Genomic DNA, 16187 nt, shown 5'->3' with positions numbered 1-16187 from the left:
ATTTTTTTTTTTTTTTTTTTTGACAAGACACAGCAAGGTTCTGGCAGCCAGGAGAGTGCAGTGGAACGCAGACTGGAACCCTGTGCAGTTGTGCGTGTTTTTAGGTGTGTGTCCGTCCATCGTAGTGCTTAGTGCTCTTTGTGCAGTGCCTCCCTCCGCCCTCTTTTTCTCTTACGCAGATTGCTCGCTAAGATGCAGGATGATTGTGTTTGCTGAGGCTAGCTGATGCCCTCCTCCTTTCTCTTCCCACCCCCTCACATCCGCTCTGTTTCTTCATTACACCGCTTAGTTTTAATCCTCCGCTAAGTATAGATTTCCACTTCCTCTGCTCGATTGTTCATTTACTATCCCATTCAGATGATAATGCGCACACCACCAGAGTCTAATTTCCTGGTAATCCATTCCATCCCCCATCATCTATCCTGGATTCTTTGTCCATTAGGATCTCCCATTTGTCACCCTCCACGTTACTTTTTCTATAGAGCTCTGTGGACCAGAGAATAAACACACACACACACACACACACACACACACACACACACACACACACCAAAATAAGAGAGGAGATCCATGTTCCTCATCCCAAGTCAAGCCTCATAACTTCAAACTCAGAGGAGAGGGAACGGTATCAGCTCAGCATGCAGCAACACAAAGCAGCCATATTAAGTCAAGCACAGATGTGAGAGTTGATGTTGTGGCGGCTTCACTGCTGCCTGTTTGTAGCAAGAGCGAGAGGAAAAAAAAAAAACGCCTTAAAGATCGGACCAACCACACATATTAAAGATACTGGGATGTGTACATTTGTGGAAACCCTCCCTTTTCCTGCACCACTTTTATTACTTGGTATTCCAGTGTGCTGCTTGGTTGCTCTGTACATATCTGTGTAGTACTTCTGTTGATGTCCCCGTACTGGTATAGTAAAGGGTTCTTACTGGGTTTGCCCCGGCAGACGCCCTCCCTCTCCTGTTCTCGTCTCATTCTCCTTAAACGAAAACTTCAAACATTCCATTTGAACCTGAACCGAACAGCTACTTAAAGATGATTGGATCTCACTGGGAGCCAAAGAGAAGGACCGAACTGCAGACGTCTCTCACTGGAGCCATGATAATAACCGAGACGCCTTGTTCACGTCCCTCTGAGGGCCGCAGAACCGCCACACCGCCGCGCGTGGCTCTCTGCTCCTTCCAACCCACCTCCTCTCTGGTCGGCCCTGGTTCGGAACAGAAGGGCGAGACAGCGGGACGGGGTCGGGAGAGCCCTGGGAGGCAGCGGGGAGCCGCGTCTCTGCAGCCGCGCCCAGCAAAGGGAGGGAGGGCGTCTCAGGGCGGAGCTCAGTAGCACTTTGGTTTTGCGTTCCATGTTTATTTTTTTCAGCCTCTCCTGTTTTTTGGGCCGAGCGGACTGTGATCTTACTGGGGTTTTTTTCGTTGTTGTTTTTCTGTTCTCGCTCTCCTCCACTCATCAGTGTTACACAGTGTGCTGGGTGGACGGAGCCTTGGAGCTGAGCTCTGATGTTGTTCCATATTAAAGAATCATTTTTGCTACACTTGTGTTCAGAGCCTCATTGGTCTGTCTCGTCGTCCTTTTCTTCGGTAAAATCAAACATGATTTTTCAAAATCTCATGATCTCTGCAGCTTCCTCATTCAGTGCTTTCTAGAACCCACATTGCTATGGTTACAGCTGCAAGATGATCACAATTCAAACACTTGATGTTCATAAAGATTCTTGAAACATTTTTGGAAGGCAGAGGATTCTTGCTGATGTAGAGAAGAAAAATTTAATTTAGCAAGATTGTGTTTTAATTTTCTCAATGAGGGCAAAACCAATACATGGTAAGTAATTCAGCACCGATTTTGAAAAAGAAAAAAGAAATGAACGTGTTTCTTTCTGGTATAGCAAGCCAGTAGGCAACAATGGGAAATATGTCAGTGTATTTTACAGAACTTGGTATCTTAACTTAATTGTGCTGTGAAGATCTTTTTGAAATGTTGGAGGAATCTGGTCCATATGAAAAAAAAAGGTTAATTTTAATGTAAACTTGAATCTGGGACAGTAAGATGTTATTTTTACAGAACATTTAGGGAAATGTGGTCAATGTAGTTGGTGGGAAAATATTCCGATAGGGAACTCAGAGTAACTTAAAACCATTTTGCATTTAGCTCCTCTACTTTTAGTTACAAAGAGCTGCCTTTAATGGACTCCCATTTTCAAAAATCACCATAATCTCTTTTGAGCTGAAAACTAAGATTGTGAACAAAAAAGAACACCTTTATTAGTGAGAGAGGTCAGCAAAGTGCCATTTGATTCAATACATTCCAAAGGAAACCCTCCACCTTGAATCCAATCAAAAATCTTTTCATTATGGTACTGAAAGTGTAACGCATCTACATACACCGCCTTGCAAAAATATGTATCCCTTTTGAATATTTACAGAGTTTTTTATCATGTTATTGCAACAGACCTTTTAGACTTTTAAGATTAACAATTATGCAGATCTTTGTATTGGTCTACAACATCAAATCCTCAAAATGATTTAGTTTTATTGTCTCAAAATGAAGAAAAAGTTTAAGGTTTATGAATGCATTTGCATGTCTCTGCATTCTTGCAAATAAATCTGTTACTGATGGATCAGAAAGTGATGTGTGGAGGAAAATCAGTTTGATTTAATGGGGACTGCTGTGAAAAGTTTTAACATCATTTGCTGAAGGAAATGGGATTTTGCAAAGGTTGTTTTAGCCTTCAAGACCAATTAAAAATGTGTAGTGGACAGCTTTGGCTCTGAGCAACATATTAGTCAGCATGAAAGAAAATGAATCACACAGTTTCATCCTGCAGTCTGGAGGAAACTTTCCTCCTTTTTTTAGTGGTGATGGAAAATTATCTTTGTAATTGGGGTAAATTGTTTTGCAGGTTTTTATGTTCTTTGTTGTTTTCTTTTTACTTCAGTAGCATCTCAGTCATCTGTGCACTTCTGGTTCCACTGATGTGTGTCAAAATATCTCCCTTGTAGATGTTAGAAATGCTGTTGTTTTCACTTTAAATGTCTTATTTCATGCCTTAATTTTCCACACCACATTCCGGTCACCCTCCACATATTCACCAAAGCTGAGTGAGACGTAGAATGGAAAAAGATGACAGTGCAATTTGCTCCAAACCATGCATGGAAGATTTGTCCATTAAGTACAGAAGTTAGAAAGGAGGCTGCAAGGAGATAAGCCTTGCAGAAGTGAAGCAGTGAAGCAGAGGGAGCATCTCCGAGACCCCGGCAACACAAAGACAGGTCTGAGCGCCTGAGCTGGCTCTTTATGTCCTTAAACATCAATTCCATGCTTTTTTTATGGCAGACAAAGGGAGCAGGTTATTAAACTGACAGGGAAACCTTGGAGCGCCGCCTCCCAGAGCTGCAGACTATCAGCAGCAGCAGGAGAAACAGGTGAGCCCCTGCAGACAGCACTGAGGGTCTGAACCTCAACAGACGGCTGCGGGCAAGCCGAGTGCATCATCACAACGGGAGACCCTTGCTTGCATCACCTCGGTCTATTTTTAGAACAGCTGCATGATCCCCCCCCTCCACTTTTTGTCTTTGCACCTTTTCCTCAAGTGCAAGCTGCACCAACATGCAAAAAGCACAGTCTGTTTATCTTGAATGTTTTGATCAAAAGCTTGCATGCAACTGAGCGTTTCACTTGAGCAGTCACATTACGTGTGAATTATGCAGATGAAGAACAAACACCGGCTGCTGCATTCTCAGGATGAACAATCAAAGGAAAGCTGAGAGTCTCTGGATCCTCATTCAAATCCTGGACAGCAGGTGTTTTACCCGTTCCCCCACTCTGACTGTCAGATTGAAGTTGCTCAAACAAGTCAAATCATCTGGCGTAATCTTGAACTGGAATGAAAATAGGCATCCGGGTCTAACCCTGCTGTGTGGATCCCCCATTGAATTTATAATTATAGATGCCAATAACGTGCACATTGTGTTTAGAAGAAAAGGAGCAGGAAATGAGATGTCAGTTTCAATGATGCAGGCGTTTCCCCGTAGTTATTTTTTGGAGGAGATAATAAACAGTTCCAAGTTTGGCATGACAGGATGTCAAGCAAGAAAGACTGCGGAACAGAAAACGCCAGCAACAGCTTGGTAAAGACAGGCTCTATCCATGCACTGCTGGCGTTCAGCAGATGGAGGGAAGGAAAAGAAAGCAAGAAGTGATGCAGCAGAGAGGTGGGGGGAAAAAAAAAAAAAGCTGTGTGAGTCCGAGGAAATTAGACGGCACGAAAAGAAATGGGAGGTGAGAATTGAAGGAGAAGTGTAGAAATAGTGTGATGCTGCAGTTTTGAGCTCAGTTTGATGAAAAGGTGTATGAAATAACATTATGTTTGAAGAGACGCACAAGCATATAGGATTTGCGTATGATTTGTGAAAAAAGTCTATTTTTTTCTAGTTAAGAGAATCATCTTTCTATGTTGCTTTTTCAGAAGTCCAAGAGTCAGTTTTGAATTAAAAAGCTGATATGAATGTATGTTTTTTAAAGTGTGTATGCTTTTTTAGACATTTTCTGCTGCTATAAGCAGTGAATTATCACACCCTGTCCTGGATGGACATTTTTTTATATCAAGATGTCATGCAAATTTCAAACCATCCATCATTTTTATATAACCTTAGACTGAAGTCAGAGCCATGGCGGCATCACAATGCCATCCAGTGGACACATGGAGAATCAGTCCGGACCGATTGTGTACAAAAGCTGTTCTGGTTCCTGCTGCTCTTTGTCTGGCTTGTTTTAGTTCATCCTTTCTGCAGCACACAGAATTCAAAGAAATGAATAAAACTCAACAGAAGGTTATGGAGTTCTGCAAAAATGTGTTAACCTGAATTTAAACCAGATCTTTTAAAAAATATTCTCCTACGCTTGGAGACCAGATATATGCACTGATTGTCCACAGACGTCAGGTTCTTAGTACGCTTGAAGTAAGACAAAAATAAACTTACAAGGAACTTTTCAGCAGGTTGCTTGTTTTAAGTAAATAATTCTTTAGTACTGATTTTTTTTTTAAATTACTAGTTCCACTGGCAGATTATTTCACTTATAACAAGACATTTTCCTCATGTTATAAGTGAAATGATCTACCAGTAGAAGTTGGACTTTTTCATCCTCTTTTGAAAAATATTTTGATTTCAGCAGATTTTTAACCAATTAATTAAAGGTTTAATAAAATAAAAATCAATATTAAGAAATTATTCACTTAAAAGAAGCTCCTACATCTTGCAGAAAAATTATTTGTAAGTCAGTTTTTTACATATACAAAGATATTTGCACTAGAAACTAGACTAAAAAAGTGTAAGATTTTGTGGTTTTTGCAGTGTATTCAGAAATTGATGTGTGTGTGTCAATGGTTTAAAACGAAATAAAACATGAGATTTAACCACATGAATGAGTTCCTCAGCATTGGTTTTTGTATTTAAAGTATGAGTGGCTTTATATGCTAAAGAAATAACTTAAAATGGCAAAGTGAAAGTGCTGAAGAATGACATAAATGTCATCCATCTGTCGCTTTGATTGGTCTTGAAAAGTAAGCTGAATAAAAAGAGCAAAGAAAGATCCAACTGCTGCGATATTATTTCACATCGAGAACCAGACCTGGAAATATTCTTGCCAGAAAATGAACAGGTGAAGTCATTTCAGTCTTAATCAACAAGACCCTTTTGTGCATCATGTCGGGTGATAAAGGCATAAATCACAAGTAAAGTACAATGTAAGAGTCATTTTGTCTGCTCGCTTCTTTTTAAAAGGCACCCGCATAATTTCACCTTTGATATTTACAGATTTCAATAATTACATGTGCCTTTTCTTCTTTTTTTCACTCTCTAATGGCGCCTATTTTCCTATCTGAAGCCGTCAAAGAAGCCTTTGATGGTTCTGTGCAACAGCGAGCTGTCTGCGGTGTTTTGTATTATTACAGTACAAATTGCAGAAAAGGAGCTGAACTGAACAAATTGCAGGAAGGAAGAAAGAGACTCTTAACAATGCCTCCTTGTGGAACAACATTACGCTCACACCTGAAATAATTTCTATGCACTTCAGTTGTAATGTTCTGCCCCTGTGCTGAATCTCCTAGCAACAGAAATGTGTTTACCTACAAACCGGCTCAGGACAGAGAGAGACGAACAAACAACGTAGTGTTTAGACACAGGTGTGTCCTAGATCAAGCTTTCTTCACACTCATCTCTATTTTACTTTTAACTCATTCAGAGGAAATAAGGTGAGATTGCTATTGCTGCCCTTATGCTGACTTAAACTGTCTTTGAAAATTGGAGATTCCAGTTCTTTCTTACAAACTGTTCTTCATTTTTTTTTCCAGTTGATTGTGAAATCTAAAAAATGCACTCATTGCTACATTTATTTCAGATCGCTGCAGTGTCAACATGCCTGAAGGATTTTTTCCCACCATCACTGTTAATGGCGAAGGTTTCTATTACAGCACACTGCAAAAACACACAAAATCTTGCCAAATATTTTTGGTTTAAGTTCTAGTGCAAATATTTGGTACACTTAAAATACAACAAAACTAACTTTAAAGTAACCTTTCAGCAAGATACAGGAGCTTGTTTTAAGTCAGTAATTCTTGAATACACTGACAAATTATTTCACTCATAACACTAATGTCTTGTTCAAGTGAAAAAATCTAGTGCTTTCTTATATTCAAGAATTGTTTACTTAAAACAAACTCCTATCTTGCTGAAAAGTTCCTCTTAAGTTAGTTTTGTTGTATGTTATGTGTACTAAGATATTTGCACTAGAAACTAAAGGAAAACTCTTGGTAAAATCGTATGTTTTTACAGTGCATAAACAGATGTTTGGACAGCCGAGGATTGTCATACCGCCTATTGAAGAAACTGAAAGGCGGGGATCACTGAACAAAGCCAGTCACGCACCCCCTAAAGGTCAGCTGAGGATGAGAAAGTCAGAGTCCAAAAACTCAAATCGATCTGTTTTAGATTTAGTTTTGGATTATGACAGACAAGTTGTTGTTTCAGCCAGGATGTGTTTCAATTCCTGCCTTGGAGCCCCCGTTGCGTCCGGCTTTCTATCGAACCAAAGACCCGTTCTATCCTACCAGCCCAGTTTGGACCTTGTTGACAACCCTCACTTTGGGTAAGTGTCAGGGCAGGTAAGAACTGTCCGCCACAGCGTCAGCTTTCACTGTCCAGTGTCATCACTGTCCACTGGGAAACACTCAGGCAGAGTTGTGAGTCAGGCATGGGTGAAAGCAAGCTATTTCTCACTCTTGCTCTGACCAAGTGACACAATAGTTCTGCTCTGACTTTTTCTCCGAAAAAGTTATCCAAAGTAGAAAACCAATCCCAGTTCAATCTGGAGAGACTCAAACGGAGAAAGAAGGCGATTAAAAGAGTTTAATGACAAAATGAACATGAAAATAAACAAAGTCCTTTGGCGTTCAGGCCCCGGCCGGGGACATCGAGCTGGACTTCGATGAGCTCGATGAACATTCCTGATGCAGCATAGGACTGTAGACCCCCCGGGGCCTGTACTGGTGGTCGGAGGAAGATGAGGCCTGAGAGTCGGGAACAGAAGGTGGAGATGGGGTGGAGGTGGGTTGATCGGAGCTGGTGAGCAGAGGAGGCTATGGGTGAAGGTCCTTTTGAACTGGAGCCCAAACGATGATTGGCTGGAGCGAGGCTTGGTCCGCGCCGATAGGTCCAGGTTGCAGAGAGGCGGGCGCTGATTGATGAGGCAGGTGCGACTAGAGTCTTCCAGACTGAACTTTTGTCAAGACTCCATTTCAAATCAACTTTTATTTAAAACTGTATTTCATTGTTTCACTGTGTATTTGTTCATTTCATGGCTCTGTTTGCACACTTTGATGTGTTTGATTGTGTTCGGTAAAGTCAAATACCAATTTTGAGGTAGATGTCTATGTATATTTTTTTTAAGCACTAAGCACTGTGCTTTGAATGTCACAATTTCATCGCTAGTGTTTTAGCTCTTCTTAATCTTACAGAAACTGATATTTTTCTACCTTTTGCTTCTGAAATAATTTACTAAAGTGCTGAGCCGTGGCGCCTTGGTAAGCTAGATCATTAGAAAAAAAAAAAATCCAGTGAATTTGTTGTTTCATTCCAAGTTTCCTAAAATGCTTTTTTAAACAGCCGTTACTTCTGATGTGTTTCTTGAGACGCAGTTGTATTTTTTTTTCCTGTCTCCAGAGTGTGGCTAGCCGACAATTTCGTAACTCAAAATATGCGGTACTACCAGCGTCCCACCTACTCTGATGGCTCCACAGCTTTGCCAAGCCTCCTTAACAAACCCATGACCAGCGGCTTCCATCAAGTGAGCGCTGTTTGCCACACAGAGCCTATTGTGGATCAGGTACTACAGATTTTCCTCTACATTATCCTTACAATTCAACAGACTTGAAACAAGCATGAGCTGTCTACCTTCTGCCTTTCTTCAGACAGAGTACCAAAGAGTGTTTGTGCCCCGTCGCTTACCACCAGGTAAAAACTTAGGTTGTGGCTGCAGACAGATGATAAGATGACATAACATGATAACATGACAGAGACCCTAACAGATATCCTTGCTGCAGTTTCTCGCCACATGAATATGGGTCCAAAACTGGAGACTGGGTGCACCGAAGGAGAAGACCTACAGTACATCACCTTTCGGGACAAAAATCATGCCACTGTGAGTATTACTTAATAGTAAGCAATCATATTAACGTGGTGAAAGTATTCATGTTCTCAAAATATTTAATTGGGATTTTATGTGTTAAAAAATATTCATAGCTTTGATCATTTTTAAATCATCAAAGCTATGATGATTTAAAACTCATAGCTTTTTAAATCTGTGATTTGAGGTAGCAAATCATCCTTAGCTTTAAGAGAAGGGCTCTTGCATGATGCATGTGTTTCGAAATGAAAAAGTGAAAGGGACTCATTTCAAGCCTCTGGATCAATACTTTGTGGAATCGACCTTTTTTCTGCAGATACATTCTCTAATAGTCTCTAACAAGCCTCTGAGGCCTAGAATAGAGAATAAATTACACCCAGGCGGACTATATCAACTAAGTTAATTTGATGTTTTAAAGTGAAGGTGGCTGAATTCATATACACGCCACACTTTTCATATTTCTATTTGTAAAGCATTTAGCAAATAACATGTAATTTTTATTTATATTCCACAGTTTAAACTACTGTCTGTGGGTCTGTTACATAAAATATCCCCCAAAAATACATTTCAGATTATGAATATAACGCAAAAAATTAAAAAAAATATATATATATTTGTTACTCTTTGAAAAAAAAAAATCCTTACATTTACATGTCTTATAGTATAGAATAAAACATCCTTCATTGTCCCAAAATGGGCAAATTTCTTAACTTATATTCATTGGTTCACAAGCAGATGCTTTCATGTTTTTTCCTCTCCTGAAGTCTAATGTCACCTTCTGTCACTCCTGTCTGTTCTCCTTCTGGTGCTTTCAAAGCTCAGAGAGTAGACTGACGTAAAAGCAATTTATACAAGTCTGAGCTACAGAACAGCTAAAGAAAAAAGTTGTTTTGCAAGATTCATATGTGGCTTACTACGAGCAACATCACAAAAAAAATACAGTTTGAAAACGGTATTCTGTCATTCCTCCAAATTATTATATTATATGGTTGCATATCAATCAATCAATCAAATTTTATTTGTATAGCACATTTCAGCAGCAAGGCATTTCAAGGTGCTTTATATAATTAAAAAACAAAACAAAAACAGCATGTGACATTGAATAAACAGTAAGAAAGAAAGAGATTTTGGAAAAAGAAAAATATGTGGTCCTCCTTTACTTCTGAATGTGACTTTGTCTATTTGTGAAGTGTTTCCCTTTCAAACTGTGGCTGATTTGTCCAGGTGGTTCCGCATCTGATCAGAAAAACAGTGATGACGAACGACTACCTGTCTCCGACGTTTAAGCAGGTTGAGCCACATTCACTGCAAATCCCTTTATACTGGACAAACAAACACAAATATGTTTTGATATGAAACATTTTTTTTTTCAGGGAAAAGAACGCTTGCCAGGAATATGCAGCTGTTCCTCCAGAGAAACAGGGTATACAGGTGGTGCCAACACCCTCTTAGTCGACCCAGTAAGTCCCTATATCCTCCAACTTGTATTCTTCTTAAGCTGCTGTTATTGTACAGATGTTTGACATGTCCTGTTTCATAATATTCTAGCGCCTTCATCTGCCACCACTGGAAGTGAAAAGTCGTGTACCACTTGTGAAGGCTACTGGAAACAGGGTCAGACTTTTACTTTTTTTTGTTTGTTTGTTTTGTTTTTAATTAATAGATCATCTATTTTTGATTAGACTTTTTTATCTTTTCTTTTATTCCTTTCTCCCTTAGGAACCCTCAGGATTTTGCTTAAATATGCCAAATGAAATTTTCTCTAAGGGACCTTTGGATCCGATACACTTCACTACACATTATAATAACAAGTAAGTGTTTTTTGTCTTAATACTGTCGGTTGTGGTGTAAGATTGTTTTAGATGCTAAAAAAAATTTAGAGCCAGACGTCCTGGCTTTGAAATGTTTTGTTGATAAACTATGAATTAGCAATAAATCATTTGTTCATCATTGTTCATCATTCAGATCATTTATTCTTCAACTGATTACAGTGATTTGAAAAAGTACAGATTTCCCTTGCTCAATGTTTCTTTTGTACAAAGTGAGCTATGGAAATTTAGATTAGATTTTTATTTTCATAGAATTTTAAGAAGAATGTTTTTCTTGTTTCCTGTTAATTTGTGGTATCTTGCTGTCCTGATTTATTTGTGTTGCGCATAAGAGGGAATTTTTAACTTGACAAGAATTACGTTACTTTCCAGCTTCCGTCAGAAGGACAGGCACACTTTTTATACTTCATCAATTGTCAACGCAAGCCAAACAAAGGACAATGGCTACAACAAACGAAATACAGACAGGTAAAGTATTGTCACATTTTAGCCTGGATAATATAACATTGCGCTCATTTTTATGATTCACATGTCCTGTTTTTTTTTTTTTATTCCACAGGTTCATATTGAAGCATTAGATGTTTTCACTGTGTTTAAAGTCTTCTCATCTCAAAAATAAAATTCATTATTTAAGCAAATCATTTGGTCTTTATTTGTTTTGTTTGTAGAAGAATACAAACTCCAGATGTACATGGAGAAGATGCAAAACTGCATTTTGTTTTGGTTTACTTATAAAAGCCCATCATTTGTGGGACTGAAGGCGTTGATGTGCTCACTTTAAAAGCACCTTGTTGTCACTGACCTACAGAGAATGAGAAGACTGTAAACTGAGGTGAAAAACGATTCCACTCAGACTAAAGCAGACTCCGATTTGCATGAACCTCTGCAAACTCTCAAGCTGTTATGCCACCCACGGCTGCATGCAAAAAAAGTGACCAACAAATCTGGACTAAATACATAACAGTCCAAGTATGACAAACTGTGTATATTACAACTTTATACCACTGCACTACTGCATCTTCTGTGCTGACGTCAGAATATTTGACTTTTTCACGTTTTGCAATCCTGCAATCACACAGTGCAAATGATTTTTTTTTTTTTCAGGGTTTGTATATGATAAATCAGCAGATATCACCACATAATTCTAATGTTGAAGGCAATTTAACTTTTTTTTTCTACAAGGCTTAAATTTAAAGTTGAAGGGGAGATCAGAGAAGTTAAATATGGGGAGAAATTGGAAGAACACTTCCTGACCAGGGTGGAGGTTCACCTTCCAGGAGGAAAACAACCCTAAATGTAAAACCACAGCTACAATAAGCTTAGACAAAACCATTTTAACATGTTACTTATTTTGTGCCAACACCTAGATTAAATTAGTGGAAAATATTTGGCACTAATTGCTCTCCATATAATGTGACTTTTAAACCAATTTTTAAAGACAAACTGGCAAAAATGCCAATCTCTAGACGAACAAAGCTGACAGAGACTAACACTCAAAGACAGTGATACCAGCAGTGGCATAGCTGATACCACTGCTGCCTTGCAGCAAAAACATCCAGGGGTCTTTTTGCATGATGTGTGCATGTTCTTCCTCTGCATGTGTGGTATTTTGGCTTCTTCTTTTGGTCGAGAATGCACAACTGTAAATTTAATTGGTTTCCCCAAATTGCTCATAGTTATTAGTGTGCACATGAATGGTTGTTTGTCCTGTGTGTCGCTGTGTTGTAAATGCTCCTACGAACCTGCAGGGACAAGTAGGCACAGACAGCGGATGGAAAGATGGTTCTACAAATGAATGACCAATACGAATGCACACCACACTTCTGTTCACTTCACAGTTGTCCACTACTTGGTGCGTTTGGTCCATCAGTTGATCTGACGGACCAAAGTATGAAGTAAAATACATTGATTTTTTTGTTGTTGTTGTGCAACAAAATGTGAAAAAAATTATAGGTTAAGAACGCTTTAGCAGTCGCCCCTGTCGAAGAAGAAAATCGATCCTGTCATGACACTGAAAAAGCTCTAAGCAGTCAGAAAGGAGGCCACAAGCATCTGAAGAAATTGTAGTAGGATATAGGCAACAGATCCTTTGGGTCCTGTGGGTTGAGGTTGGGTTACTTCCCACAGATGCCATCAGATTCCTATTAGGGGACTTCTGGAGACCATTAATAGTATTTTGAAGCTCATTTCTCACATTCCTGCGTCTTATCTATTAATACCACCAATGTTATTAGACACAGCAATAGAAGCTATTGGTGCATGAAAATTTAAAAGGAGCAGTGTGTATGTTCTGCATTGTCCCAATGCAAATGTAATGAGATACTGAAATGAAATGAAATGAAATGAAATGAAATGAAATGAAATGAAATGAAATTTGAAATGAAATGAAATGAAATGAAATGAAATTTTATTCGAACATGATACAAATATAAAATAAAATAGTGCACAGTAACAAGAAGTGCATAAGAAAGAAGAGAAAATACAGATTTTTTTGTTTCAGTTAACATATCATGCTCAAAATGGGGTAGGAAGAAGTGAGAACTTATAAACTCCTACCCCTAAACACTTGAAACTTTAGAGTCCTACTGTCATTAAAAAAATCAAAATCAAAGTAGCAGTCAGAAGTAACAGTTACTAATATTTACCTATACATTTTCCCATTTTATTCTGGTTTGTCTTTCTAAACCCTTACACCAAGTTATCTGCAATACACACCTTATTGCTTTCCATCACCCGTATGTGTATCTATTGAAAATTACCTCTTTGTACTTTCTTTTGAATTGTGTTAAACTATTGCTGTCACATGAGTACACGCATTAATATTCTAACACCAGATCAATAATTCACTCTTTTAATGAGATACGAGGAAAAAGATCTGTGCAGACACAAAGGACAGGATTACGCATGAGCCCCACATGAATAATGTGCTCAGAAATGAGAGGAGAACAAGGGCCCGGCCTGTATAACGTCAAGAAAAAGAGTAATGTCCCCGTCTGTGACAAAAAGAAGTGCACAGCATTCATGACACAGCTGAATTTCTGCCCAGCAGGGTCCTTCAGGTTTGTCGGGGCACTAAAAATATTCTGCCTCATCGTTTTCCGGGTCCACTTCATGTTTGAAGCCTCTTTAAGGACTTACCTTTTATGGTCAGGCACCCCAGCTATTCATCCCTACAACGCTCTTTCTTGGCACTGACACTCGTGTCGTAAATATTTTTTTAAAATCTTTGACCAACACACTCATTTAAATGCAGAGACAGCCGTGCTTTAAAGAAGCAGTGCTGACAAGCACATAACCAAGGTACTGACTGTGATGAGCAGAAACGACTCTTGAGTAAACACACTGCGTCTTCTGTGACAAAGGACTGGCATCGGCTTCATTCAGCTGAATATTTAATAGCAAAGAACCAAAATAAGTTACAGCAACCTGATAATGTGCAGTTGAGAGAGATGACACTGGTGTTGTTGCGTTAAAGAAATATAATATCAAGACAATTAATTTTCACAGTTAATTACAGATCATTAATTAGCAGCACATCTGAGAATAAGTCGTATTCACGTATCTGCTGTACTGTCCAACATCTGTTTCCACCTGGAACCAAATCATTTTGGAGTTAGAGGGGCTTTTCATGCTCCCTCATCTTGTCTTGTTGTGTCTTCCAGTTCCTCCCCATCCTCATACTCATAGTCCATTGGAACGTTTTCGTACTCCAGCCCCTCTCCTTCATACTCAAACCCTTCTCCCTCACATATCATCTCTTCTGTCTCGTATTCAACCAATTCTTCATCATATTCAAGCTCAGCACCTTCATACTCGGTCACTGGCACTTCTACGCAGTCCTCCTGCTCCTCGTCCTTAAACAATGTTTCTTCTTCTCTAACATCGGACTCTTCGATGTTCACAGCAGCTTCGTCCGTTGCCGGTTTTGAGCTGCTGTTCTTTAGGATTCCATGGATCACTGGTTCCTCTCCAGCCTGAGCCAGCTCCTGAGCCAGCTCCTGAGCCAGCTCCTCAGCCTCTTCCTCAGCAGCCTTGCGACGTCTCTCCTTCCTGGCCTCACGGATCTCCAGGAACTCAGCAGCCCCTTCCCCAACCAGAAATACATCCTCGCCTACTTTAGGAGGTTCCTTGACAGGATTGTGGTCATAGGAAAATAGGTGAAGAGTCCGTAGACGCTTCAGGCTAGGAAGCTCTGTTATTTTGTTTTTATCCAAGTCTAGGATCTCCAGGGATTCCATGCACAGCAGGACTTTGGGGAAGGTTTCAAAGCGGTTTCCGTACAGCCACAATCCCTTTAGCGATTCCATGCGACAGAAGTCTTGAGGCAGCGCTTTCAGCCGGTTGTCCCCCATCTGCAGGGACTTGAGGTTTGGCAGGTCGTAAAGCTCCTGTGGAAATCTCTGGAAGTAGTTGCTCTCCAACCAGAAGCACCTTAGATTCTTCAGGTTGGTGAACTCAGGCGGAAGGGTCATGAGTCGGTTGCTGCCCAGATACAGATGGGTGAGGCTGGTGAGCTCGCACACAGCCAGGGGAACGTCTTCCAACTTGTTGAAGTCGAGGGCGAGCGTCCGCAGACCCTGCAGCTGGGAAAAGCTGTCAGGCACCTTGCGAAGTCTGTTCCCGCAAACATACAGCTTTTCCAGGTGCATCAGCTCACAAACACGCGAGGGTAATCGCTTGAATTTACGGTAGCTCAGGTCTAACACAGGATCACCGCTCTCCAACAGCTCCTCGACTCCCAGTGGAAGCTCTTCCTCTTCCTCTTCCACTACTTCCTTCTCCTTTTCAGTGTCATCTTCCTCCTCACCATCTTTTGCCCCTTCTTCTTCTTCCCCCTCGGCCTTCCTGGAAGAGTTGCCCATGCTGTGCCAAGCAGACCCTGACTCTGACGTGAGTCAGGGCAGAGTCATTTGATAAGGCAGTGTCTGTGACAAGTGAACTCTCAGTTTGGAAGCTACTGTTGTTTCGTATATGAAACCACAGGCTGCAACCAGCATCATGGTTCGGGCCAGTTAACACTTCTGCAGCCATGCAACAGCAGTTCCTGAATGTCCCTGTCTCCACTCGATTATTAGGAAATTATCACGTGGTATTATCTGGCAAACAGAATGAAAAACAAAATAATAATAAAAGGATGAGGTAGAGTTAATAGTGAAAGCTTAGCTTTATCTTTAGTTTTTCGTCTTACCATTGTCTCTTTAACATCCTCGGGACTTTGAAGACAAAAGTGTCCGACAGCTTTGAGGTCATGTGATCAGGAAAAGAAAGATTCCCCCCCCCCGAAGTCGTTCTTCTGCGCCTTTTAACTTGCCTGCAGATGTCTGTGGATAAACCCAGAGTCGGTGCGTCGCTCTGTGACCTGGCCGGCGGGAAAGAAAACAAGTCACATAAAGGTCCGTGTAAGAGTTAATGCAGCTGCTCCCTGTGACAGGCCGGGTCTCACCGCGGTAACTATAATCCGCGCTCGGAAAGAAATTGCATGTTGGAAAATTACAGCGCACTTACTGAGTGACTGACGGACTGTTCCTGATGTTGGCTGCTTCTCTCCATTAGTGTGAAGGCTTGCATTCAGCTGAAGCCTCCCTCTCTCTGTAACCCGAACAGGGGGCATTCACATCACATGGTCAGTTTGTGCTGCGTGTGTAAGAGCAGCGTGAGGAAGTTACT

The 16187-nt window shown here is 40.4% G+C and overlaps 2 protein-coding genes across 3 annotated transcripts; one reads left to right on the top strand and one right to left on the bottom strand.

Moving 5' to 3' along the window:
• The first annotated feature begins 6130 nt into the window (after positions 1-6130).
• On the top strand, positions 6131-11156 carry LOC106939475 (protein phosphatase 1 regulatory subunit 32-like). Of its 2 annotated transcripts, none has more exons than XM_015021875.1 (13): positions 6131-6262; positions 6409-6468; positions 6843-6944; positions 7038-7155; positions 8229-8391; positions 8477-8519; positions 8609-8706; positions 9916-9981; positions 10065-10151; positions 10240-10305; positions 10411-10502; positions 10893-10988; positions 11080-11156. In XM_015021875.1, the coding sequence occupies exons 2-13, from the start codon at positions 6426-6428 to the stop codon at positions 11096-11098; spliced, it is 993 nt and encodes a 330-aa protein (XP_014877361.1). In that variant the 5' UTR covers positions 6131-6262; positions 6409-6425; the 3' UTR covers positions 11099-11156. The 2 variants fall into 2 exon arrangements, with proteins under 2 accessions (XP_014877361.1, XP_014877362.1); XM_015021876.1 differs by having other exon boundaries at positions 6131-6307; positions 6410-6468.
• A 2741-nt stretch (positions 11157-13897) lies between these two features.
• On the bottom strand, positions 13898-16132 carry LOC106939474 (leucine-rich repeat-containing protein 10B-like). The gene is made up of 3 exons (XM_015021874.1): positions 16026-16132; positions 15709-15879; positions 13898-15616 (listed from the first exon to the last, which is right to left on the bottom strand). The coding sequence occupies exon 3, from the start codon at positions 15380-15382 to the stop codon at positions 14147-14149; it is 1236 nt and encodes a 411-aa protein (XP_014877360.1). The 5' UTR covers positions 15383-15616; positions 15709-15879; positions 16026-16132; the 3' UTR covers positions 13898-14146.
• Between the last annotated feature and the right edge of the window lie 55 nt (positions 16133-16187).

Source organism: Poecilia latipinna, unplaced genomic scaffold (genome assembly GCF_001443285.1).
Source record: "Poecilia latipinna isolate Pla-1442-1.1 unplaced genomic scaffold, P_latipinna-1.0 Scaffold2885, whole genome shotgun sequence".
Classification (NCBI taxonomy): Eukaryota; Metazoa; Chordata; class Actinopteri; order Cyprinodontiformes; family Poeciliidae; genus Poecilia; species Poecilia latipinna.
Note: the sequence above shows the minus strand (reverse complement) of the source record. Positions and strands in the feature narration are given on the sequence as shown.